The sequence below is a fragment of the Panthera uncia genome (assembly GCF_023721935.1).
Source record: "Panthera uncia isolate 11264 chromosome C1 unlocalized genomic scaffold, Puncia_PCG_1.0 HiC_scaffold_3, whole genome shotgun sequence".
In the NCBI taxonomy this organism is placed as follows: domain Eukaryota; kingdom Metazoa; phylum Chordata; class Mammalia; order Carnivora; family Felidae; genus Panthera; species Panthera uncia.
Genome location: NW_026057584.1, coordinates 1,357,204 through 1,380,836, shown reverse-complemented (window position 1 = coordinate 1,380,836; position 23,633 = coordinate 1,357,204). Strand labels below are relative to the sequence as shown.

Genomic DNA, 23,633 nt, shown 5'->3' with positions numbered 1-23,633 from the left:
GCAGCCTCACTGCCAGGCCAGGTGGAGAGCAGATGAAAAAGGGGCGAAGGGGCAGCCACGGGAAGTGGGGGGGGGGGCGGAATTCTCCTTTCACTCCTGCCCGGCCACGAGGACCCAGGGGCGTGCCGCCCTGAGGGTCGGATGCTGGTGGATGGTGGGACCCGGACCCTGTGTCCAGCCCGCTCCCCTGCAGCCTCAGGCTCCGGCCGCCTTCCCCCACGTGGCCAGCAGGTGTCAGGGCGAGGAGGCTGCTCGGGCCTCCCGGGCGGTGGGCTCTGGGCAGCCAGGCACCACCTGTGGATTCTCTACCCCAGCATCTTCTCAGGACCCCGTGACCCACCCTGGACCTTTTGCCTTTCCTCCTCGGTCTTCCCTTTGATCCTAATTCTGTAAAGAGGCAAGAGACGCCCCGTGGGAAGATGGGGGTGACACAGACCAGCCTCCATGGCGTATGCCCTTCCTTGCCTGCCCTTCCAGAAGCCTCTGTCAGGCCAGGGAGACGGGCAGGTCTTAGGAATGGTTTATTGACGAAAGGTTTGTGGGGAGAAAGGGCTGCGGGTCCGGTCCCCCCTCGGCTCAGGGAGGCCCCAGAATCCAGCCAGAGCCCCGGCCCTCGCCCCAGACCGTGCTGGCTCAGCGGGAGCCCGGCAGCGGCTGCCCCGCCCCACCCCGCCCAGGCTCCCGGCTTCTGCACCCCTCTGCAGGCGTCTGGGTGTCTCTAGGCCCCGGGGCCGGCTTCCCTCTAGGAGTTCGGTACTTGTTCTTCTGGCTGTACAACAGGTTCCTCTGGAACAGGCGAGGAAGGCGGCCATGATACAGCAGGACGGCCAGGACCATCCCTGCAAGAAACCAGGCGTCAGACCACAGGGCCCAGTCGGCTCGCTGCAGCATGAGGCAGCCTGGGTGCTCACGCCGGGACCGTCAGTGCAACGGGGGCCCCACAGGCCTGGACCTGGGGGAGCCTGCGCACCTCCTTCAGGGAGCCAGCGCCCGGACCCTGGTCTGGCCCTTCCCACACCTCCCTCCCCTCCCCGCCCCCTGCGCCTACCCCTGGGAGACGTGCATGACCCATCAGGAACCGGGCCCACTTCTCGGCCAGGCTCCGGGGACCTGGGCCTGGTGTCGCCGGCACAAATGTCGTGGGCCGCGTGCACGGCCTCTTTCTTCCCAGGGCTGCCTCCCAAGTGACCTGTCATCCCTGTGCATGGCTGTGTTGGGCGTGTAGGCAAGAGTGGAGGTGACAGCGAGGGAGGAGACAGGTGTGGGTGGGGCCGGGGCTGGGAAGTGCAGGGTGTGCTGAGGGCAGGGCCCGGCCCCTGGTTCCCAGGTTCTTCCCGGAACTTGTGGAGCCGAGAATCCTAAATTCTCACGCGGCCGCTAGGGTCACTGGGAAGGTAAGTGGGCCACAGCGGGACAGGAGAGCACATTTTCTTCAAGTGTACGTGAATCTTGTAAGGACTTACACAGGGAAGCCCCCTTGAGCCCGAGGGCTGTTCTCAGGTGCACAAGGCCCGTCCCCCGGGAGGCGGCGGGGGAGGAAGTCACAGGGAGGGCGGAGAGTTAGTGCCCTAACTGAAAACCCAGCCCGTTATGTAGAGAAGGGGGAGGGGATAAGGAGACCCTCGCTGCCTCTGGAGGGGGGCGGGGATGCGGGCAGGGCAGGGACTGCTCCTCTTCCCGGTGCTTTCTGCTGACGGACCACATGCACCCGAGGCCGCGGTCAAGTGGAAAGTGAAGTCAGAAATAGGAACGATGGGATTTCTCATGGCTCCTATAGCTGCCTGGGAGCCCCGGGGAGGCCGAGGCTGTGCTCCCCGAGAACACGCCCACCGTGTAGACAGAGAGAAGTGGAGGAAGCTTCCAGAGCTCCACCGGACCCCGCTTACCCGCCGGACAAGGTGTGGAGAGTGCGGTGAGGCCGAGGGGCCAAGGCCAGGTGCTGGAGAAGTGGCCCCTGCCTGAGCCCCGGGCTCAGGGTCTGTGAGGGCGCCCTGCAGGCGTGGGTGCGTCCCTCCTGCCCGCCCAGCACCCACGTCCACCACAAATGCTTTGCGTGGCAATCCCCAAGCCACTGTCCAGGCCTGGCCTTGCCTGCTGCCCACGGAGACTCCCAGGTGACCCCTCTGCCCTTACCTGTCAGAGGACCCAGCCAGTACACCTGCATGTACTCCAGCAGGGTGTGGCCCGAGCAGTGGAAGGTGGCCCAGGTGGCCAGGGCCGGGTTGAAGAAGGCGGACGTGAAGGGCCCAGCTGTGGGAGGAGGCACAGACCGTCCCCGTGGGGCCCTGCCTGCGGCCGCCTCTCCGGCCAGGAGAGGAGCCGCCCCGGAAATCCCCACCGTCGTTCCCGGCACACAGGCTGGGGCTCAGCCTATCCTCGCCCCGCTGTACTGATGGGGACGTGGGCAGGAGGGCTACTCGGCCAAAGCCAAAGGTCCCCGGATCAGGGAGCAGCTGGGACAAGAGTCCGTCCGCAAACCTCCCCCACCCTACCCACCGCTCATCTCCCCCAGCTCTTTTCTCCTCTGTCCACCTGGGGGCACTTGTCCTTGAGAGAAAGGGAGACAGAGACAGAGAGATGGAGAGAGAGACAGAGACGGTGAGACAGGGAGACAGGCAGAGACAGACAGAGACAGATGGTGGAGAAGGGTTGAGCCCAGTGAAGAAACAAGAGAAAGGGGAAGGGGCAGGGCAGATGAGGAGGGGCTGGGGAAAAAGCCAGCGTCCTTCAACCCCGGCCACGTCCACCGCTGCCAAAGAGCTCCGGCCTCGTCCGGGCAGACCAGAGTGGGAAGCACTCTGCAGACCAGGATCTCCGGGAGGCACCCTGGGTGGCGGCAGGGCTGACACAGGAGCTCCCGGCATCTCCCCAGGCGGGACCCCAGGCAGTCCGGACGCACAGCCCTGCTCCCGGCGAGTCTCTGCTCACCCGTGCCTCAGTTTCCCCGCCTGTGCGCGGGCTCTCGCGGCGCCTTCCCGGGCACGTGACGTCTGTTCTGTACCAGACCCTGGACGGCATCTCAGAAAGTCAGCCCTCTGGTTCTGTCCCTACCGGGCCCCGCCCGCCCCCGAAAGCAGACTTGGGGGAGCTGGGCCCTCAGGCCCTTCCAGGTGTAGCCGTAGCGCCCTGAGCAGGAGTGAGCCGCCGGCCACATGACCTGCACCCCACCCCCACAGCTCTGTTCCCCTGCCTGGGACAGCTGCCCTGGGAGGTCAGCAGTCCGGACATCCCACAGCTGACCTCAGCTCTCTGCTTGCACCACTGGTGGGAAGGGTGGCTGCGTGGGGGCCGGGAGAGGGGGGCGGTGCCAGGGAGCTTGGTCAGGAGGCCCGGGCCCGAGGCGCGGCCGAGGATGGGACGGGGGAGGTGCTGCCCTCCCTGGAGACATCTGGGGCCAAGTGGGAGGGGGAGGGGGCTGGGGCAGACACGGCGGGACCTGGTGCTCTTGGACGGGGCGGCAGAGGACGCGCAGGGGCTTCCAGAGCGGGGCCCGGCCTGGGCCCTGAAGAAACCGCACTGGCTGCCCCCCCCCACCGCCCCAACCTGTCCCGGGAGCCGGCCTCCTGAGATGGCCAGGAGCAGCTGGGATGCGGAAGATCCAGCCAGAACGACGGCCCCGACGGGGGCCCAGGTCCACCCTGCCGCACCGGGTCCTGTCCAGCCGGCCGCCGTGCCACCGCTGGGTTCCCGGGAAAGGGCGGTCGGCAGCTTCCGTGGGCCGGTGGCCCCCCTCGGCTGGCGGCCTCGCCCCCGGGTGTCCGCAGGTGCGGGTGGGCGGGGCGGCCACGCGGGTGCAGAGGCTCTGACGTGGCCCAGGGGAGAGGCAGACCCGTCTCACCTGTGTGGGTCATGACGGTGGCCAGCAGGGCCACGGCCGGCACCCGGTAGGCGGGCAGGCTGTTCCGGAGGCGGAGGAGGGTCAGGTGCAAGAAGAAGGCGCCGGCGCCTTCCACGAGCGCGCCGTGGGACACGGGCGTGCGCAGGGGGGAGCTGCAGTGCGGGTCCAGGAGGTTCTGGAGGACGTGCAGGTCACAGAGCTCCCAGGCCCAGTACAGCCGGGTCAGGGCACAGGCCGCCCGCACACCCAGCCCCTGGGCCGCCAGCTTCAGCAGCGTGCGGGGCGCAGAGGCCTCGGCCAGGAGGAAGTCCTGCAGGGACACGGTGGGGTTGGCCGCGGCGCCGTCGCAGGTCGCCCCGTGAACCAGGAGGAGCAGGGTGAGCAGGGTGAGCAGCAGGTCGGGGCCGAAGCCCCCCGCCCAGGGGCCGAGCTCCGCCAACATCCGCATCTCCAGACAGCAGGCCCCCAGCTGGGCCGCGCCCACCGCCTCCCGGGCGAAGCTGGCGTAGGCGCCCGCCGGGAGCAGGGCCTTGCACGCCCTCCTGGCCGCCTGGCAGAGGACGAAGGTGGCGAAGAAGAAGGAGAGGGACACGTTCAGACCGGCCATCGGCCTGGGGGCCCCTAGAGGAGCAGGCCGAGCGGGGGACCCGAGCTGACGTGTCAGGGCTGGCGCGCCCTGAGCCCTGAGCCCCAAGGATGGGGCCGCTGTGGGAGAGTCCACCTGGGCGGGCTGTCCCTGCGAACGCCACACCTGTGCCCTCACCTCCTCACCCCCCCCCCCCCCCCCCCCCCCTGCTGCTGGCCCGGGAGCAGAACCACAGCGGACGCCCATAGGTCAGGCGTCCTCCCTGGGGCCTGAGGCACGCCTGGCCCCCTGCCCCCACTCAGCCAGCCGCGGGTGCTGGACGCAGCTTCAAAGCCTCCGTCGGAGCTCCGTGACTCACGGCCCGGGCCCTTGGCTCCGTGGGCACAGCCTGGCAGCTCCCTGCCCCTGTGCTGCATCCCACCTGGGTGAGGGGCCTTGGCTCTACCTGCACTGTGGGTCCCCTGGCCCCAGGTCCCCCTGTGAAGGCAGCTGCGTGCCGGGCCAGGTGTCCCCACACAAGCGAGGGAGGGAGCCGTGGGCGCTCCGGCCTGGCCGCTCCGGACTCCTCAGGAAGCTGACCCTGCAGAAGTCTGCCCGGCCCACCATGCGCTTTGCTTTTCCTGCCTAGCAGCATAGACTCATAAAGATGCATTTCCAAGAAAGCCTGGCTGGCTGAGACGTTCAGGTGCTTCCTTCCGGACCCAAGATCACAATGACCTTGGAAGACTAGACCCGTTCCCCCTCGGTAAGCAGAGACTGCCTGTGAACGGCCCTCCTGGGGACAGGCTGTGGGGCCTGGCTCTCAAGCCCAGAGCAACCGGGGACTTTGGGACACTGGCCAGGCTTCAGAGACACGAGCTCGGAGGTCGTAGTCTCAGGGGCTTGAGGTCACCGACACGTCACAGTGACTGTAGTATGCCATCGACCTTGGGGAAGAGCAGACATTAAGCAGTTGCGTTGGGTCACTGACGGCGGCTGGATTCAGCGGCCAACCCCTGGTGGAGGGGTCATTCCAGGCAGAAGGAGATGGCCTGGCACAGTGCAGAGGCCGCTGGATGGGGAGCTTGCCGGGGGAGGGGTCTGCCAGGCTGGGGAGGGGCCTCTGGCCCTGAGCTCCTCCCTCAGGACTGGGAGGGGAGGGGGACAGAGGCTGGGAGGGGCGTGGCACTGGGGAGGGAGGAGCTTCGGGGGAAGGCCCAGGTCAAGGTCTCCTGGACATACCAGGCCCAAGGCAGTGGGCACAGTGGGGCGGGGAGATCAGCGGGGCGGGTGGGCCAGTGGGAGATGGGCACCTCGTCCCCTTACCCCATGTCCCAACCCCCGTGCCCCGCAGATGGACAGACAGAGCCATGGAGATGGGCTCTGAGCACAGCAGGTGGGCTTTCCGCAAGGCAAAGCCCCACCGTCCAGACACCGCTGGGGGTACGGGTGACGCCTCTGCCCCTCCTACCCTCACCCTGTGCCCACCTGGGGGTCCCCAAGGCCTGCAGCAAGCACCTGACCCCTCTCTCTCACAAGCCTTCCCTATCCTGCTTCCCCCCTGCCCCTCAAGAGAAGGCCGGCCACCCACTTCCTTCCAAGGAGTTCAGCTGAGCAAGACTACTGGAGAAAGGGCTGGGTATGACGTCACCAGGAGGGGGCCCCCTGAGAGCGCCTGACTCCCGGGGGACTGTGACTAAAGTCCTGGACGTGTCCCAAATGGCCCTGTCACCTGCAGCACTGCAGGGTTGCTCAGCAGGGCCCAGCTCTGGACCGCGGCCCCCTCTGGAGCAGGTGCGCACATTCACAAGGGGGCCCAGCGGTAGCTCCGCCTCCTTGAGAGCCAGCCTTCCTGCGGGGGTGGGAGGGGGCTCACCTCTGGCCCAGCCTCAGCCCCCCTGACCCTCCTTTTGTTTGTGTGGCTCCAGTCCAAGGGCTCCCCCCGCCCCCTGGCAGCCTCCCTTTGCGTGGACGCAGGGGAGACTGACAGCTAGGAGGGGGGTCCAGAGCATGGGCGACAGATGCTGCCTTTCCTCCGGTTGTCCCAGTAGAGGATTTTGAGGTCCAGAACTTTCCTGGAGGTGGGGAAGGGGCCTGGGCCCCAGGAGGCAGGGGTGAGGTTAACCCCACAGGAGCTCTGCCTGCTGCTCCCCCTGGAAGGCAGACAACCGTCCAGACCCCAGCCCCAGGAAGGGGTGTGGGGGGCAAGGGGCCTGTTCTTTCCTTTAAGGTCCCGCCCTGTCGGAGGAGCGGGGAACCGGTGGAGCCCTGGAGTCTGTGAGCGGAGAAGCCAGGGCCCCCTCAGCGATCACGCAGAGACCCCCTTCCACCCTCCAACCCCCTGCTCCGACTGGGGTGGGGGTGGGCCTGGCCCAGTCAGAACGCACAGAAAGTGGTTTCAGACCCAGGAAGCACATCACCGAGAGCACAAGCCTGGCCAATGCTCAGTGGCTATTCATGCTGAGCGATCAGCGTGAGTTCAATCTTTATTTTTGCCTAAGTTTAACTTTTATTTACTTATTTATTTATATTTGTTTTTGAGAGACAGGGAGAGAGAAAAAGCGCGTACACGCATGCTCGCACAAGCACGCACAGGGGAGGGACGGAGAGAGACAGAGAGGGAGAGAGAGAGAAAATCCCAAGCGGGCCCTGCTCTGTCAGCACAGAGCCCGACATGGGGCTCGATCCCAGGAACCGTGAGATCATATGATCATGTGAGCCGAGATGCTTAACCGCCTGAGCCACCCGGGCGCCCCATCATTTTAACGTTTAGATAAAACTTAAATAGAGCAAAGCACACGGTCTCGGGGCCAACTTGCACGCCGTGGGGGCAGAGGGATAAAGCCAGGGGACGGGCGGCCATCACAGGTGCTCACTCCTCCGTTGTCACCGCGTTCTCTAGGACGACGGCGCGCGACTGCAGCCGTGGTCACACTGCTGAGCCTGGCGGCCTCCCGAGGTGGGTGTCGGGGGAGCTCGGACCCTGTTGTGTCCGAGTCTGCTTCCTTTCAACTGCTGCTGACAGAGGACGTCCTGTCTCGCTCCCGGTCCTGAGGGTTCCCACTCCCACTCTGCCCTTAGGGATGGCGTTAGCCGTGGGCTGCTGAGAGACATGCCTTGTCAGGCTGAGGACGTGATCGTCCACGTAAAGGCTCAGTTAGCAACGGACGTTAAATTTGGTCAAATGCTTTTTCTGTGTCTGTAGCGATTTTCCTCATTTTCTGATTTTCCTGATTTTCAACCAGATTTTTGTTGGCTTAACATGGTGAATCACACTGATGGGTTTTTGAGCCAACCCCGCATTCCCGAGGTTCGCCCCACCCGATCACGAGGGATTATCCTTCTAGTTAGTAGATTCGGTTTGGCAAAACGTTACCGAAGATACTCGTTTTCTATGTCGCTGAAGGACACTGGTTTGCATTTCATTTTCTTGCAATATTGTCGTGTGGTTTTGGTACCGGGTGAAGCTGACCGTACAGAAAAGCTGAGGCTGCCTGGGCACGTGGCTTACGCAGCCAGGTGCGGCCGGGTGCCGAGGGAAGCAGGTGGGTGCTCCCGTGACCATCACCCCTCACACCCCTCCAGGCTCTCTTCCCCCCTGCCTCACCGGTGTGGGAAGTGGGTGCTCTCTGGACAGTGCTGGACCTCTGACCCCAGGGGCCATTCTTGGCCGCATCGAACAGACTCAACACACAAGGCCACAGTGGACACCCGCGGGTCTGATGTCGCATAAGGAGCCACATTTATTTCTTAATTGGACAGATTCTTAAGTGCACACACACAGTACAGGAGCCTAGAGCCTAACACTCAGGTTTAGGACGTCAGGGAACTCGAGTCGTTACGTCGGGATGGTGGTTACAGTGCAGGGGCCAGGGTGTGCCACACAACCACATATGTACAAGCTACGGGGGGGGACGCGGGGGACGGCCAGCTGCGGGAAGCACCGGCCTGGAAGAAACCATAGACTCTGTTGATCCCTGGGGGCACTTCCCTGGTCCCCGGGGTAAAAGGAGGGCGCCTTCCGGGGTCCCGCACCGGAGGGGGCGGACGGAGGACCAGCACTGCGATCCGCTGACGCCCGAACCACCGGCGACATTCAGGAACTCTCCCCGAGTGCTTCGCCACGCCCGCCCGGCAGGTGCGGAGGGGGAACCGGGACGGAGGGGGAGGCTGCCTCCCTGCAACCACCCGGGGCGTGTGTGTGCGTGTGTGTGATCGGTGACCGAAACGTTGGCATCTTAGGAGTGATTACTCGGAACACGGAAGCCTTGGAACTTGGGAACGTGTCAACACCCCTGGGCACCAGCTGGGTCACACTGGAGCCTGGAGCCCAGCGCCCCCCTTCCTGGGACCACAGCGGATCAGCGGGAGGACTCCCCCTCTCCCTGGAGGAGACAGAGAGCTTCTCTGGGTGAGGACGGCTATCCCTCAAAGCAAAACGAGTGCCATCAGGTGTTAAAAAAAAAAACTCCCAGAGAGATGGCTTTCTGGATCTTTCTTCCCTCCCCACTTGGTGAGAAATCACAGCCACAGCCAGGCCTGACCTTCCTCTGGGAAACAGCAGCCTCCCTCATCACAGATGTGAAGACTGGCCCAGTTTGCTAAGTGCCGTCCCCTCTGACGTGACACGTTGGGTAGCTTCTGGCAGGACAGACAAGGGACCAGGTGTTCTGACTCGGATCTCTCTCCCCACCAACTCCGAGGGTCTGGCAGGGGACAGGGGGTCCACGTGGCCCACACCTGGCTCGCGGGCACGGGCACCAGGGCCAGAATCAAACGGTCCTGGGGGCACCTCCATGGCTGTGGAGGCTCCCGCGTATGGGGCGCGTCCCCCTTCCCTCAGCCCCACGAGGCAGGTGCTCTGCAGGCTGGCTGGCCTCAGACCCCTGCGCCCCGGGTGCGGGGGCCTCGGAGCCTCCCCAGGCCGCGGCTCCAGGCTGGCTGACCTGGGTGGCCTGCGGCCCGGGCCCTGCACCTCCAGTCTCCCCGCGGGAAGGGGGGCTGTCGGGAACCAACTCATCTAGGAACCACGTCCTCCTTCCCTGGTCCCCTCCCTGCCCTCAAGGCCATCACAGGAGCCAGAATAAATGCTTGCTCTGGACTGTGCCATACCCCTGCCCTCTGTGTCTCGGCCCGGGAGCGTCCGGTCTCCGGACGTTTGCTCTCTGTCCAGGATGCGAGGCCTCCTCTGGGGGTCCCCAAAGAAGGCCGCTGGGTCCCCGCGTCCCACAGATGTGGTCTCCTCGGACGCGTTTTCTGCCGATGGAGCGATGCCATCAGTGGTGCCTTCCGAGCACCGGGACGAGGGGAGCAGCGGGTGGAAGAGACCACTGATGCACTGCCCAGACCAGCCATGGGAAAGGCGAGCTCACAGCCTCCAAGCGGCCCGGCGTGGCCGGCGGAGCCAGACGCGGCTGCCAGACGGCGCTCAGATGGGGGAGCCCGTCCGCCTTGTCCCACGTCTGGGGCGAAGCTCAAGTTATCGGGGGGATAACTTTCCCAAAGGGAAGCCTCCAACCGAAACCTGGTCGCTTAGTGTGGGAGCCACGCCCGCGCACCCCTAGAGGAAAGAGGCCGCGCACACCTCGGGCCTCAGGGCGCGGAACCCGTACAATATCCACAGGCCTCGTCAGTGCCGCTTGGGGACAGCCAGGCTGAGGGGGCCCCAGACCACTGGCCGGGGTGCGACAAGGTGATCTGAACCAAGTGGGAAAGTGGGGGGTCACTGGGGTGCCCTGCAGGGTCTGGCGAAGGCAACGGAAGGCACCAGAGAACGGCATGGACGCCCAGGTTCCGAGCGGAACCTGCTCGTGGCGGGACAGGGGTTTATGGATCGGTTGCTGTTTTGACCGGAGTTAGAAAGAGGCCACGTGCGGCTGTGGGCAAGGGAACAGGTCACCGAAGACCCCCCAGACCCCGGGGTTTCTCTGATGTGTTTGTGGCCCGGGTGTGGTGCCTGGCCAGACTCCCAGCCCAGGGCAGGCTCTTGCCCCGGAGGCCGGGCCTGGGCCGTGCAGTCCCTGGGGGCACGAATCGGACACTGCAGCAACACAAGGGCAGCGCCCTCAGGTGCAGGAGAGGGGAGCCTCCTTGGTGACGGGGGCCCCATTGCTGGCTGCCCTCCCCTGACCCCGTGGAATCTTCTCACTGGGACTCACAGACACTCCTCTCTCGGGGCAAAGAGGGGAAGCCACACACCTTCTTCCCGGGAACCATCTGGAGCTTGAGAAGCTGCACCCCCAGCCCCCCCCCCCCCCGGCCCCCCCCCCCCGCCCCCGCCACCTGCACCCTGCCGGCCTGGACACACCACCCCTGCTGTCCCTGCCGGGAGAGCCCCACAGCCCAGGGGCCCATCTGCCTGGTCCCCCTCATGCCCGCACGCTCCTGGGGAGAAGCTGCCGGCACTGCCCGCGGGGTCGCGTCTCAGAGGCTGCTGTCCGGGTGAGACGCAGATTCTACCTCCGGCTGGGAGGGTGCACGCCACCCCCCTCGCGGCCTGGACCTCGGGCGCCGGGTCCCCTGATGCTCACACACACACACACACACACACGCACCCCGGGTGGAAGGCCTCCCCCATGAGCCTGAGCTCGGTCCTGGGTGGACGCGCCCCCGTGGTGCCAACCAGGTGGTGCCCCGGCCTGTGCAGACGCCTCTTCACCGTGGTCTTCCCTACGAGGCTTGGGGATGAGAGAGGGAACAAGCAGGGGACGGGGTCCATCCGAATCCTACGGGTCTATGTGAAGGCATTAGAAATAAATACTTATAAATAGAACACAGTCTTATAGTTAATTTCTGAGTGGCCTGTTTCGGTGTCACTAAACTAATGTATATTAATTATAAGTCTGTCTATGCTTAAAAAAATATCAGAACGGCAGCGACGCCCCTGACTTGTGCCCTCCGGCCTCTCTGGCACCTCCCAGCCGCTCCCACCCGGGGCCCGCTCCGAAAGAAGACAGAACGTGGCCTCTGCTCGGGGCAGGATAGGTCTTGCGGTGCAGGCACCCGGGCCAGAGGTGGCGCTCTGTGGGGCCCCGCGCAGCGTCCCCAACAGGAGACCGGCTGGCTGGCTGGCTGGCTGGTGGGGGCAGGCTGGGCGCGTGTGACATGACGGATGGTGACGAGGACTGGGGGCGGGGCTGGCCTGCTGGCTGTCGTGGGGGCGCGGGGGGCTCCGGCTCAGACCCTCATCTGGGCAGACCGCCGTCTGGACAGCTTGGACCTGCGGGAGGTGGAGACAAGCGGGGGTCGGGATGCTGGCCTCTCGGCGGCGGACGCCCCCCCTCCTTCCCTGCTCACTCGGAGACCCGGGCTCAGGAGTCGCCCACCTGCCTTCTGCAAGTCAGCGGTGCAGGAGGGGCGGGGGTCCCATTGCCAGGGCTCGCTGTGCCCAGGCCTGACCGTGAGTTGTGTTTGCAACCGCGTGAGGGCCTGCCCCCAGGAGCGAGTACGTTTTGAACATCTCAGGGGCTCACACGCTTTACCAGCAGCAACGACACAAATTAGGCATTAACGTCCTCAAGAACGCGCCCGGGGGCAGTGCCCTCCCACCACCTGCAGGGGGAGCCGCGTACCGTATGGTCCCGGCCAGGAGGGGGTTGAATGCGTACAGCCAGTCGTGCATGTCCTTGTCGCTGTTGGCCTGCAGCAGGATGCCGCGGTGCTCCGTGCACACGGCAAACGTGTTGGGTGTCTGCAAAGGCAGGGCTGCCGTGAGACGGCGCGAGGCCTCCGCCAGGCTGGCACGCGGTGGTCACCGTGGGGCATGGGTGGGGGCAGGGGAGGGGCGCCACCGGGACATCCCAGGGGCGAGGGGGCAGGAAAGAAGAACCCGCAGGAGACAGCCGCAGCGCACACGGCCCGGTCTGACCCACACGGGGGCGGCCCCCTCGCGGAAGGCTCTGCGGTGGGGACACCCTGTGTCTTTTCCTGCCCCAGGTCTCCCTTGTGGCCTGCTCTGCGTGGTCCCCTGGGATGCGTCTACCCCTCCCGGGCCGAGGTTCCTTCCCCCGCGATTCTGGCTCCGCTGCCGTGCCGGCCTCTCCTGCTGAGCCTGAGCCCTGGGTGGGGCAGGTGTGGGCGGCACGCCGAGTTCGTGCCCAACCCCCCACCACAGGGCATCAGAAATCGGCCAGCGGGTGCTGTAGGGGTCTGGCAAAGCCAGGGTCACTGCTGGCTCGGAGAGGGGCAGGGCAAAGCCAGGGGACAGGAAGGCCGTGTTCCCAGGCCCCCGACATGGCCGGCCCCGTGGGGCTCAGAGCCCCCGACCCAGGGTGTCCCTGGGGAATGGGTCAGTGCTCGCCCCATCTGTGGACCACAGCCATGGCTGGCCGTCACCAGGACTAGGTGCCCCGTGGGAGGGCCGAAGGGGGACCCTGTGAGAGACAGGACGTGGGGACCTCGGTCTGGCAGCGAGTAGGAAACGGGCCTACGGGGGACGGGGCCCGGCTCCCACGTCCCGCAGCCCTGCCGGGGGTTCGCCGGGCCTTGGCCAACCCGGGACCCGCCCATCCCATTTCCAAGGCTGTACCTTGAGCATGGCCTGCTGGTCCTCGCTGTACTCCACCTGGGCGGTGGACAGGTTGAGCACGAACCTCTCCACAGAGTCCTTGTCACTGTTGTACATGTAGGCATACGGCCGCCGTACCACCACGAAGCGCTTGGCCCAGCCGGCCGTGTGCGGCTCCAGGAAGTGCAGGTAGCCCTTCTTGGAGACGATGGGGCTGCAGGAGGGACGCCTGCTGGCTCATGTGCTCCTGGCGGTCAGTGGGGGTCTCACGGTGGGGCCCACCACCCTCCACCAGGCCCGTGGCGGTACCGGCCGGGGCTCAGGGGCTATGGGGTACCCGGTAGAACCCCAGCTTGGGAGGTCAGAGACCAGAACCACCAACCTATTTCTGGGCCTCAGTTTCTCCAGCTGTGAAAAGGAGAAACTTTAAAAAAAAAGCTGCAGCCGCCTTCGCTGTCACATGGGGTTCCGTGACCACAACCCGTGGAGGGTGGCCTTCTTGGGCCACAAGGGCCAGGCAGGCATCTGGCACAGAGGCCAAACTGATAACTCGCAGATGCATTAAACCATCTTTCCGCAGAGGTGCCCGCGAGGTCCCCGGCCCCCTCCTGCCCTTTTGCTGTCTGCTCCTTCTCTGCTCCTGCCCCAGGTCAGGGGTGGCCTGCCTGCCTGCCTCCCTAGTGTGGCGCTGTCCCCGGGCCTGGGTCAGGGACAGAGCTGGCCGGGTGGTTTTAGAAGAGCCCCGGTTTGGGGCAGGGCACCCCCCACACACCTGACCCGGATCTCCTGGATGTCAGGAACCAGCAGGCGCGGGGGCTCTTTGTCCGCCTCCACGGCCCGAGCAGGGGATGGAAGCTTCTTCGAATCTGCCTCGGGCACAGGCTCAGGTTCTGGGCTGGCCGGCCGGGAGCAGGGCTGCGGGGTCCTGGGGAAGCAAAGCGAAGCCTCTGCACCCCTGCAGGGAGAGTCCCCGCTGGGCCGGGGAGCCACGTGGGACCGGGCTTCCTCCCACACCCAGCCGGCCCCATGGGCACCTCCCAGGGTCTGCCCGGCCACAGCCACAGCTGGAGCTCGGGGAGGGTCCGGCGTGGCCGCAAGACCCACCGCCCTTCTCCTGGCACTTTCTGCTCCCCGCCCCTGTGAAAGCGGACCCCTGTCTCTTCACCTCCCCAGCTGAGCACAGGCCCGTCTCAGATGAGGCCCAGAGGGCTGGATGCCTTTTTATTTTAAGAAGAAAACGTGGATGCCTTGAGGGATTTAAAGTCTAAGGGACCGGGCGTAAGAGGTGCTGGTAAAGCTGAGCAGACACCAGCCATCAGCACGACGGCAGGCCCATGGGTCTCCAAGCTACTTCATTGCCGGTTTTCCTACTGACTATTATACCAGCACTTGCCCCCGAAAAGGGTTTGGCTTTTGTGCTGGTTTGACCCGTTCCCGGTTTTCGTCCCCAGTGCATTTTAAATCTACCCTTCAGCAGAAACTGGCCTCGGAAAAGTAACACAACCGGAGATGGGCGGGGCCCGCGCCAGCCAGGGCAGGGCGCGGGGCAGATCCCTTCCAGCTGGCCCTGCGCTAGATGCCTGTGGCCGTCCCTCGTGCCCGGCCACGCGCGCGCCACGTTCCCTGCACTGTGCGCCTGAGTCACGGCCGAGGTCATCAGTCGGTTCTCGGCACTGGAAGCTGCTCCCGGAGCCTGGAGCTCACTCACCTCAGATCAGCTGCTCCGTACCGCCCCTCCACCAGAGAGGGGCAGGTGGAGGAGGGTGTGAGCGTGGCTGCCCCCAGAGGGGACATGGATGGGTCCCGAAGCAGGGTGACAGACATCTCGGAGAGCTGTGGAGGACAGTGGGCCTTTGGCGTGGGGCTTGCAGAGTGGGGACACCCCTGCGGTGGCTAATTCCTATGCCTCTGCTCACCTTTTACCTCCATTTGGGGCACCCCCCATTCCGACTGCAGGCCAGACCCTCTTCCCAGCCCCCCTCGACCTGCCCCTAGCCCCTTCACGCCCCTACACACGTCAAAGGTGACGACCGGCGATGGGCCAGAGACTGAGCAGAGACAGCGCACGGCAGGTCCCGAATCAAGGGGGGTGGGGCAGCACAGGGACCACGCTAGCTCTGGGGACCAGGATCCGTCCCCTGGTAGAGGAAGGATGGCCACAGGGACGGGGCCTGACCAGCCCAGGACAGAGGCAGCTGGGTGAGGGCCAGACCGGGAGGCCCCTGTGCTCCACAGACCCCAGGCACAGGGAGACGGGGCCCTTGGCTATGACAGTATGTTTCTAAGAAAACCCTTATTTCCTTCTCTGGATACGACTGTGAGTTCTTGGTGACAACAGCCCCGTGATGACCTGGGGGGTGGCCCCTCTCTGCCCACCTTGCTCTCACTGGCGCTGACGCACACGTGGCTGCGGGCGTACTCTCGGTTGAACGTGTGCGTGAGGAGGCGTAAGCACTGTAAGAGGAGCAGATGCCCGGAGTCAGGAGGCCCCCGGACCCGGCTCCGCCCCAGGCACGGCCCCTGACGTGGGTGACTGTCCGGGGGCCCAGGTACCTCCACCCTCCGAGGTGACGGCTGAGCCGGGGAGGCCTCTCAGAGCAGGCTGGGGGCCGAGGGCAAAGACGGGGGGTGGGCAGCGCTGCCCACAGTCTAAGAGGCCTTCCCCGCGGCCCGTCAAGCGGCAGAAAGAGCCAGCTCCGGGCAGAGGGGGTAAGCTCCCCGTCAGCGTAGGTATTCGGGGAAGCAGGTCACTGCTTGGGGGAGGAAGCTGTAAAAGGCTGACAAATTCCAGTGTGGGTGGGTGAGGGGTAGGCGAGGGGGCTCCCGGGACCCCTCGTTCTCCCCGCCCCTGCTCTGACGGGACAGGGCTGAGTCACCCCCAGAGGGGCCGGGGTCACAGCAGCGCTGCCTGAGCCACCTTGACGGCCAGCTCCCGCTGTCTCTCGTTGGGAGCCTCCAGGGGGGACGGCCGGCCCTCGGCCGAGAGTGGGGACGAGGGGCCGGACGGGCCGTGGGAGCCGGAGTCCTCGCTGCAGGCGGGGGACGGCGCCTCGGGGCCGGGCCGCTGCGTGGTCTCCAGCTTCTCCCGCAGCAGCAGGTAGTGCCTGGTCTTCTCCACCTGCGCGAGAGCCGGAGCGCAGCTCAGCCCTGGGGGCGACCGGACCCACAGCGCCCGCCGTTTCCCTGGGGCGCGGCCGGCACTCGGCCTCGAGCCCCAGCCCCGCAGCCGCCCTTCGAAGCAGCCAGCGTGCTGCCCTCCCCCCGCAGGTGCGCGGCTGCTCTGGGGTCGGCGGGGGGCGGAACCGACGGACACCCGAGCCCCCCCCACGCCGCCCGCGCGCCCTGCGGCCCGCAGTCCGCGCCCGACGAGCACGAGCGCACCTCCTGCAGGAGACTCAGCTTCTCCAGCTCCCACTGGTGGTCCAGGATGAGGCTGTCGCTCCGGGGCCTCCAGCCCGCCAGGTTCTCCTCGCCGCGGACGTAGGCCACGGACGTATCGAGCACGCGCCTCCGCCGCCGCTGCATCCCTGGAAAGGGGGTGCCGGTCTGGCCACATCCGCGCCCTGGCGCCAGACCTTGGGCCCCCCGTGGGGACTTGTCCACGGAGGGAGGCCGGCCCCCCGGGAAAGCCTCGGCCACAGGAAGTCATCCGGCACGGCGGCCGCCGGGCCCGCCCCCCGCGCGGCCCCTCCCCTCACGGTCCTCCGGCCTCTCAGAACAACTCCCGAAGCGCAAAGGTGAGCACGTGAGTCTCGAAAGTGAGGGCCCCCCAAAACGGCAGCTTAGCTGAGGGACCCCGGGGAACCCTGGCCCCTAACCAGGTGCCCCTCCCCCCCCCCCCCCCCCCCCCCCAGGCGCCTACCTGGGCTGCCGGCATCGGCCACGTGGCACAGGCTGAGCTCGTACACGCCTGTCACGCGGTTGCTGCGGGGAGAGGGGAGGCGGGTGGGCACCGGGCATGGCCAGGGCCGATCAAATGCGAAGCTGGCACCGGTCCTGCTGCGAGCCCATGCCGGGTGGCCCTGCGCGGGGCCGCGGGGGCCCTGAGCTGCAGCCACGTGTGGGCGGTCCCCTTCCCAGACCCCTCCGGGCCCCCTCTTGCCAGGGACCGCGATTTCGCCAAGTGCGCGCCACGAACCTTTGCACAGGGGGGAGCCAGGCTCGCAGGCGGTATCCCGTGCTCACTAGGTGACCCTGCGTGGCCGGGTTACAGCCAGCCCAAGGCCACTAAGTCCTGAGCCCCAGACTCTGTCCTCCTGGCTGTGCCCAGGTGTCCCGCACACTGGGGTCCATGAGACAGCGTGGGGAGCCTCACCGAAGGTGAGCACAGGTGGCCTGGTGGTTTCTCCTCACTGCCGTGACACTCTCGTTCACCACCCCTCCCCGCCCCAGGAATGCAGGGACAGGTCAGAGAGCAAGAAGGGAGGGCTGGGCCTGGGCCTGACACTCTCCTCCCTCGGGCACTGCCAGCCTCCAATGGCAAGAGGCCCTGTCCAGAATGCCCTCTCTCCAGTCGCAGCCCCCAGGCCTGATGGCACGGCCCTGACGTCCTACGGGGAAGCGGGCCCAGGACCACCCACAGGAGGGCTGAAGGGCAAACCCCCCAGGCCTTCTCCCGCATGCCTGTGGGCAGACTCGGGCTCTCTCACGCCCCTCAATGTGCCATCTGTGTCCCATGGCCTCCACTGACCCCAACATCAGGGGCAGGTGAGAGGCTCTGAATGCAGGGGACTGGCTGGGACAGTGGCCAGTCTGCCTTCTGGTCTGGGCCCGCCTGAAGCCGGCGTGTCACTCGAGCCTCTGCCAGACACGCCAGCCGCTCCCCGTGCAGAGTCCGGTCTGTCCTCACTGGGGCCAGAGTGCCGGACAGCAGACCCCTGGGCCACCCCCCGAGGGCAGGCTCACCTCTCCGAGGCCCGCAGGCTCCCGCTGCCAAACAGGTTGCGGATGGAGCGCGAGGCGGGCAGCTTGGCATCCCGAGAGTAGAAGACCATGCAGAAGTCCTTGGTGATGACGGCTGGCTGGGTGCAGTTCTCCATCTGCAGTGGGGGGCAGGGGGGCTCAGGCGCAGGAGCACCCCGCGGCACCCGGGCCCCAGGCCCCCTTCTAACCTCCCGGGGCGCACAAGCCACTGACCGACAGCCCCAGACCTTCGTGGGTCTCTGCCCTGGCCCCCCACCAGGTGCGAGCTCCCTGCCCCCCCCCCCCAGGAGACTGCCGGGAGAGAGCCAGGGCCCTGCCTCCCTGGGCCGCAGAGGGCTGGCGTGGGTGCCGGGGACCCCGAAGGTCCCAGACACAGGCCTCACCCTGTCAGGCCCCCGCCACCTTGCCACGGGATGGGGCAACACGCTCCCAAAAACACCTGTGAAGATCAAACCAGATCCTGGCTTCCCACCCACATTTTAACTCTAGATGACTTCCCGGGGCCCTGACACGCCGTTTCTCACACCGCTGCTTCTCTTGTTTTCCTGCAGCTCAACAGCAGGTGCCGGCAGGGCCGCTGTGGGCCGGGACTCACGGCGGCAGGGCCCAGCCAGTGCTTCCCCAGCAAACCGCCACCCCGAGAGGCAGTCGGGACGCTCCCTTCCCACAGCCGGAGCAATCGGGCTGGGAGGGGAGGTGGGGTGCCACCGTGCCACCAGCCGCCACCCTCCGGGCTGCTGGGTCCTCGCTGTTGCACCCAGCTGGCAACGCCCATGCTCCGGGCCACCCGCTGTGCTTGGCAGGGAAGGCACAGCGCAAGACCCCGGGGACGGGGTTGGGCAGGCTCTTGGTTCAGGCTGCCTGGAACATGGACGCAGGCCTCCCGCAACCCCGAGGTCAAAGCCTCACTGAACATAGTGCCGGGAGGGGGAACGGCGCCATTAGGAGTACGTGGATTGAATAAGAACTTGACAAGTCCTCTGTCCGGGGCTACCCAGGGCCCCCACTGCCCCTTGGCAAGCATCTCAGACTTGGGGGGCAGCGATTTGGGGGTGCACCCTTGGCACAGATTTCTCACCTCAATGTAAGCCGAGAGGGTCATGTAGATTTTCTCTCGGTACGGGGTGACCCGGTTCAGCAGCAGAGAGTTGTGCATGGAGCTGTCCCACGCGGCCTCAAACTGGTAAAAGGTCCTGGAAGGAAGCAGAGACAAGGTCAAATGTGGCAGCACACGGGCCGCGCTTGTGGGCTGGGGACATGCAGACGGACAGACACAGACAGAGAGACCTATGGGCCACCGGTCAGGAAGCCCGGGCGGCGGGTCGAGGAGAACAGTAGGTTCCTCCTTACTGGGGACCGGGCTGGGTGGGGGACTCCCCTGCGGACGGACGGACGGACGGACGGGGCAGCCGCAGCGCAGACGCTGAGGCGGGGGCAGAGGGGGCAGGGAAGGGAGGGCAGGAGGCAAGTGGGCTGGGACACAGCAACAAAGGGAAAGAGGGAGGGAGAGGAGGGGAGGTGGGGGCAGACAGGGGTGAGAGACACGGAGCGGGCAGAAGGGGGCCGCCCCTTCCTGCCCCGTCTGAGTAAGGAGGTCCCGACCTGCCCAGGTTTGCCAAAACCTTGTGTGGCCCATCTCCTCCCTTGGGGGAGGACACTTGGAGTGGAAGCGGGGTGGCCCGGGGCAGATGGCCTCGCCCCCGCCCCCCGCGGCCAGGCTCCTCTCGGTTTAGCACAGAGCAGGTGGTGGGCCCTGCTCCCTGTCCCCATCTCGAACCCAGAAAGATTGTGAGCAGAGCCGGAGGCCCGTGGCCCCTCTGAGGGCAGCCTAAGCCGCCCCTGGGAGGCGGGACATCACACCCTTCAGCGGCCTCCGCTCCGGGGCAGGGTTTCCTATTACAGGATAGCTCCTGTTTTCAACCACCTGGCAGAGCTCCTAAACTCTTGTCCGAGGCCGGGTGGGCATTCGAGGATCCTATCTGAGGTGGTAAATTTGCCTCAGTCCACAGTGTGGCCGCTCAGCCCCCAGCCTTGCCCCGTTTCCATCCAAGCATCCTCAAAGACACAGACCGCGGGCAGCGGCTCACGCCCTGGCCCCACCGGGCCCCCCCCCACCACCCCACGAGGAGCCGGCCCGGCCCAGGGGCACGGAGGGCGGCCAGGAGGAGCGAGGCCACGCCGAGGCGCGGATGGGCTCCCCGTGACACACTCAGGGGCGCGGGGCGAAGCAGTGGGACGGGGCAGGGCCGCTGTCACACACACGTCACCGAGGACAAAGACCCAGGGGAAGGGACGTGAGGACAGCGGGGTGACCGGAGAACTGGCAGAGAGCGCAGGGGAGACGTCGCAGGAGAAAGGGGACTGAAAAGCGGAAGAGGGACGGACCAAGCCAGCGCGGAAGAGAAAAGAGAGCTGTACCTAGTGTCATTTCCGAACGAAACGCTAAAGGTGGAGGCAGCCAGGACACACACGTACACACAGAAGAGATGGACAAGTCAGAACGAGCACGGTCACACGGCCGGGTACAAGCTAACCGACAGCGAGCGGGCGTGTGTGCTGTCCCGCCGGCCGCCGAAGCGCCTCACGGGGCGGCGGGCGGGGCCCTCTCCGACCCCGGCCCCCCGCGTCTGCGCTGAGAGCTTTGGGTCCACCCCAGCAGGACCAGGCGGGTACCCGTGGACCCGTGACCCAGACCTAAAGGGACACCCTCGGTCCCGGGGGCCCCCAGACGCCGCAGGCCCGCAGGCACGGCCGGTGGTCCACGGCAGCCCGGCCCAAACGCCCTCCGGACCGCCGGGCTCCGAATGCTCCCGCACAGCCGCTCGACCCCGGGCCTTCGCCAGACATCTCTGTACCCTGCTTCCTGGACGGACCACCGGCAGGCACTGGGGCCCCATGGAGACGTGCTGCGGGCTGAACGAGCCAGTACGAGGTGCCGAAGGCGGGGCCCGGGGGTCATCATCCTTAGTCCTCGCCTCCTAGAGGCCCCGATGACACACCGGGGACGGCTAGCCTGGGGCCCCCGCCCAAGTAGGCCAGCCAGCCCCAAACCCTCCAGCTGGGCCCACGGCCTCAGCTCGGTGCGGTCCCCTCTGTCCACCCGCCTCAAAAGTCGCTAAAGAACACCGCCGGCTTCCGTTCCGCTGCAAGCGCTCTGGCCGTGTGGACCCAGCCTGCCTCCACCGCTGGCCCGAGATCGGGGACCAGCACGGTTCTACGCCAGCGTGCACTCTCTGTGTGCCCCTCCCAGGGCAGGCTCCTACTCGGGCATCAGGAGCTGGGTCCCCGCCTCGTCTGGAGCCCCTCAGCCTCGGGCGGGACACTCCAGAGGAGCCAGAGCCAGCCCGGTCTGGCCAGCCAGAGACCCAGGGCTCAGCCAGGGGCCTCGGCCCAGGACCAGGTGGGCCGTTCCAGAACTGGCTGGAGCCGCACGGAGAGACGGCACACCTCCGACAAGGCTCACCGAGGCCCCTTGAAGGTGCTCTTGGCTGGGAGGCCCTCCGTCAGGCTTTCGCCCCGATGAGACTCCAGTGACCAAGAATCTCTCCGAAAACCTGAACCTGTGGGTCTCACGTATGAGGTGACGGGGGGTGGGGACCCTCTTGGGCCCACGTCCACAGCCTAGGATGGCACCTTTCACTGCACCGTTCCCCAGGTGCCAAGATGGCCGGGGTCTGACCTGGCATAGCCAAGCTGCTGCCCATAGCTGGCTCCAAACCACTGGTCAGCCCCCAGCCAGCCGTGGGTGCCAGACCCCGGAGCCCCAGGCAGGAAGGGTCCCCAACAACACTCCCGAGCCCCTGAAGCCTCTGCAGAGGGAGGTCCCGCCCAGATGACGGCAGGTGTGCTTGGGGTGCAGAGGGCGGTGGCCCCCCCGATGTGGGACCTAGACAGCCACGTAGGACACCAAGCCTGCAGGACGCAGCATGGGAACCGCTGATTGGTGCCCCCTTGATCAGGAAGCAGGAAACTAAGACCCAGAGAGCCAGAGAGGGAGCCGTAGTGAGCCAGGATGCCGTGGGAGGCCGTGGGTACCATACCGGACCCCCACTTGTGAACAGGCGCAGGGCTCTGGAGATCTCTCTGGGCATCAGGTCACCCCCAGAAGAGAGCCCCATTCCCCACAGCACCCCTCACACTGCCCCACCCGACACCCAGCCAGTCCCTCAGACACAACTCCTCGGGGAACCGTGCGGCCCGGACGTGGGGTCCCCGGACCCGAAGCGGCAGCACCACTTGGGACGCCGCGCTGTTAGCAGTGTGGATTCTCAGGCCCCACCCCCAACCCACTGACCCACTGAGGCAGAAACACTGGGATGCGGCCACCTCGCGAGTGGAGCACCCAAGCCCACTCCGGCGCCTCCCCTTGGGCTTGGCCCACCCCACCAGCCCGCGGGCCCTCGGGATCCAGCCCATCTGGGGAAACAGGCCAGAGCACATGTCCCTCCTCCAGTGAGGTCCCACCCACGGCCCCGGTCCTCAGCCCTTCTCCGGGCCACCCTTGTGTAGAAAGAGCAGCGGGCAGGGCAAGGCTTGGCCCACGGCAGAGCCATAGGGGTTCCCACGGGGCCCTCCCTCTGGAAGGAAAATGCCGCCCTGCACGGATCTTTCTGCAGCCGACTGCGGGGCTTGGGATCAAGGCGCCCCCTCCTCTGAGACATCCCTGGTCCAGTCCAGCAGCCTCCGGCCATGTCTCAACACAGAGCCGCTCACGCCGGGTGGGGCGGGGTCCCAGGCTGGGAGGTCTCTCGGCCGGCTCTCCTCTAGCCACGCACGAGGGTGGGGCCGCAGGGGCCCAGAAACGGGACCACCCCCAATTCAGTGATGGGACGTGGAGCTTGATGCTCAAACAAAGGAGGACCCATGTGGGGAAAACCAAAAAGTCACTTAAAAAGTTTGTCGACAGAGAAAACGTCATACGCTCTCCAATGTTTTGTCCGTGTCGACTCTTGCTCAGAAAGTTTCAGCGGCTACACCGGCCAGGACAGGGGCAGGCGTCTCATGTCCCCTCGGATGCCCTGCCTAACCCAACGGGCTGTGCGCCCGCGCGCGTCCCCGCGAGGCTCAGGTGGGGCCGGGCTGCCAGGGTAGGGTAATCGGGAGGTCGGGGCTCCCAGCACACAGGGCCTGGGCATTCCCGATGGGACTCTCGCATGCCGGCTGCACGTGGCCTGTTTAGACAACTGTGTTGTGACTTGCACCTGGCGCCTGTGACAAGTGTCTCAGCTGTGGTAGGTTAGTGGGCAGGCCAGCTGGGCATCCTGATGCGAACGGGTTTGTTGAGAATCTGAAAATCAAACCCCGTGCTCAAAGTTTCAACAAGAAACTCATAACGCTCTAGGAAGTACGTTTCTAGAAGAGAATTACTCTCAAGAGTGGCCCTGGGGAAGGCGAACTGACAGGCAGACTTCCAGGACGGAGCCCCCTGGACTGCAGCCGGGACAGCCCTCGTGTCCAGTGAGGAGGGTGACCCCAGCACGGTCACACAGCTGGGAGCAGGGCAATGGGCTCGAACCCCAGCCTTGGGGATCCTGCTGCACCTGATGCGACACATGGAGGGCTCAGCGGCCTCCCCCACCGTGCCGTGCGAGAGTCCTTGGACCAGAAGGAAAAGGAGAAATGAGACGATTGAGGGACTGAGGGGACGAGGAAGTGGGGAGGTGAGGGGGTGAGGGGGTGAAGGGATGAAAGGATGAAGGCAGGGGTGAGGGGGTGAAGGGGTGAGGGGATAAGAGGTGAGGGGTGAGGAGATAGGAGAGTGAGGGGCGAGGAAGGGAAGGGATGAAGGGGTGAGAGGATAA

General features: G+C 66.1%; 2 protein-coding genes and 1 long non-coding RNA gene across 4 annotated transcripts in view; 1 reads left to right on the top strand and 2 right to left on the bottom strand.

The window, feature by feature from the left end:
- Positions 1 to 448: 448 nt before the first annotated feature.
- Positions 449 to 4,445, bottom strand: LOC125910912 (aquaporin-12B-like). Its single transcript, XM_049614453.1, has 4 exons — positions 3,839 to 4,445; positions 3,544 to 3,735; positions 2,134 to 2,364; positions 449 to 839 (listed from the first exon to the last, which is right to left on the bottom strand). Exons 1-4 carry the CDS (start codon positions 4,443 to 4,445, stop codon positions 634 to 636), a joined length of 1,236 nt encoding a protein of 411 aa, XP_049470410.1. The 3' UTR covers positions 449 to 633.
- Positions 4,446 to 6,726: 2,281 nt separating this feature from the next.
- Positions 6,727 to 8,843, top strand: LOC125910993 (uncharacterized). Its single transcript, XR_007454224.1, has 3 exons — positions 6,727 to 6,876; positions 7,306 to 8,541; positions 8,646 to 8,843. It is a non-coding gene; the product is annotated as an uncharacterized LOC125910993 (long non-coding RNA).
- Positions 8,844 to 10,689: 1,846 nt separating this feature from the next.
- KIF1A (kinesin family member 1A) overlaps positions 10,690 to 23,633 on the bottom strand; it is a 72,545-nt gene continuing 59,601 nt past the window's right edge. Inside the window, exons 27-37 of one of the 2 annotated variants that reach the window (XM_049614533.1) lie at positions 18,911 to 19,025; positions 17,815 to 17,948; positions 16,772 to 16,833; positions 16,291 to 16,436; positions 15,827 to 16,027; positions 15,286 to 15,363; positions 14,618 to 14,742; positions 13,682 to 13,834; positions 12,931 to 13,123; positions 11,975 to 12,093; positions 10,690 to 11,622 (exon numbers count right to left, since the gene is read on the bottom strand). In XM_049614533.1, the coding sequence (XP_049470490.1) occupies positions 11,580 to 11,622; positions 11,975 to 12,093; positions 12,931 to 13,123; positions 13,682 to 13,834; positions 14,618 to 14,742; positions 15,286 to 15,363; positions 15,827 to 16,027; positions 16,291 to 16,436; positions 16,772 to 16,833; positions 17,815 to 17,948; positions 18,911 to 19,025 (1,369 nt within the window). In that variant the 3' untranslated portion in view covers positions 10,690 to 11,579. The remainder of the gene's footprint in view (positions 11,623 to 11,974; positions 12,094 to 12,930; positions 13,124 to 13,681; positions 13,835 to 14,617; positions 14,743 to 15,285; positions 15,364 to 15,826; positions 16,028 to 16,290; positions 16,437 to 16,771; positions 16,834 to 17,814; positions 17,949 to 18,910; positions 19,026 to 23,633) is intronic. The other variant, XM_049614534.1, reaches the window with a different exon arrangement.

Bases quoted from the DNA above. Each gene is read 5' to 3' on its own strand.
- LOC125910912 (XM_049614453.1), bottom strand. From the start codon at position 4,445: ATGGCCGGTCTGAACGTGTCCCTCTCCTTCTTCTTCGCCACCTTCGTC. The intron at 2,365-3,543 runs GTTGGGGCGGTG...GGATAGGCTGAG, and splicing joins GAGGCCGGCTCCCGGGACAG to CCCCAGCCTGTGTGCCGGGA. The intron at 840-2,133 runs GTAAGGGCAGAG...GGTTTCTTGCAG, and splicing joins CTGGCTGGGTCCTCTGACAG to GGATGGTCCTGGCCGTCCTG.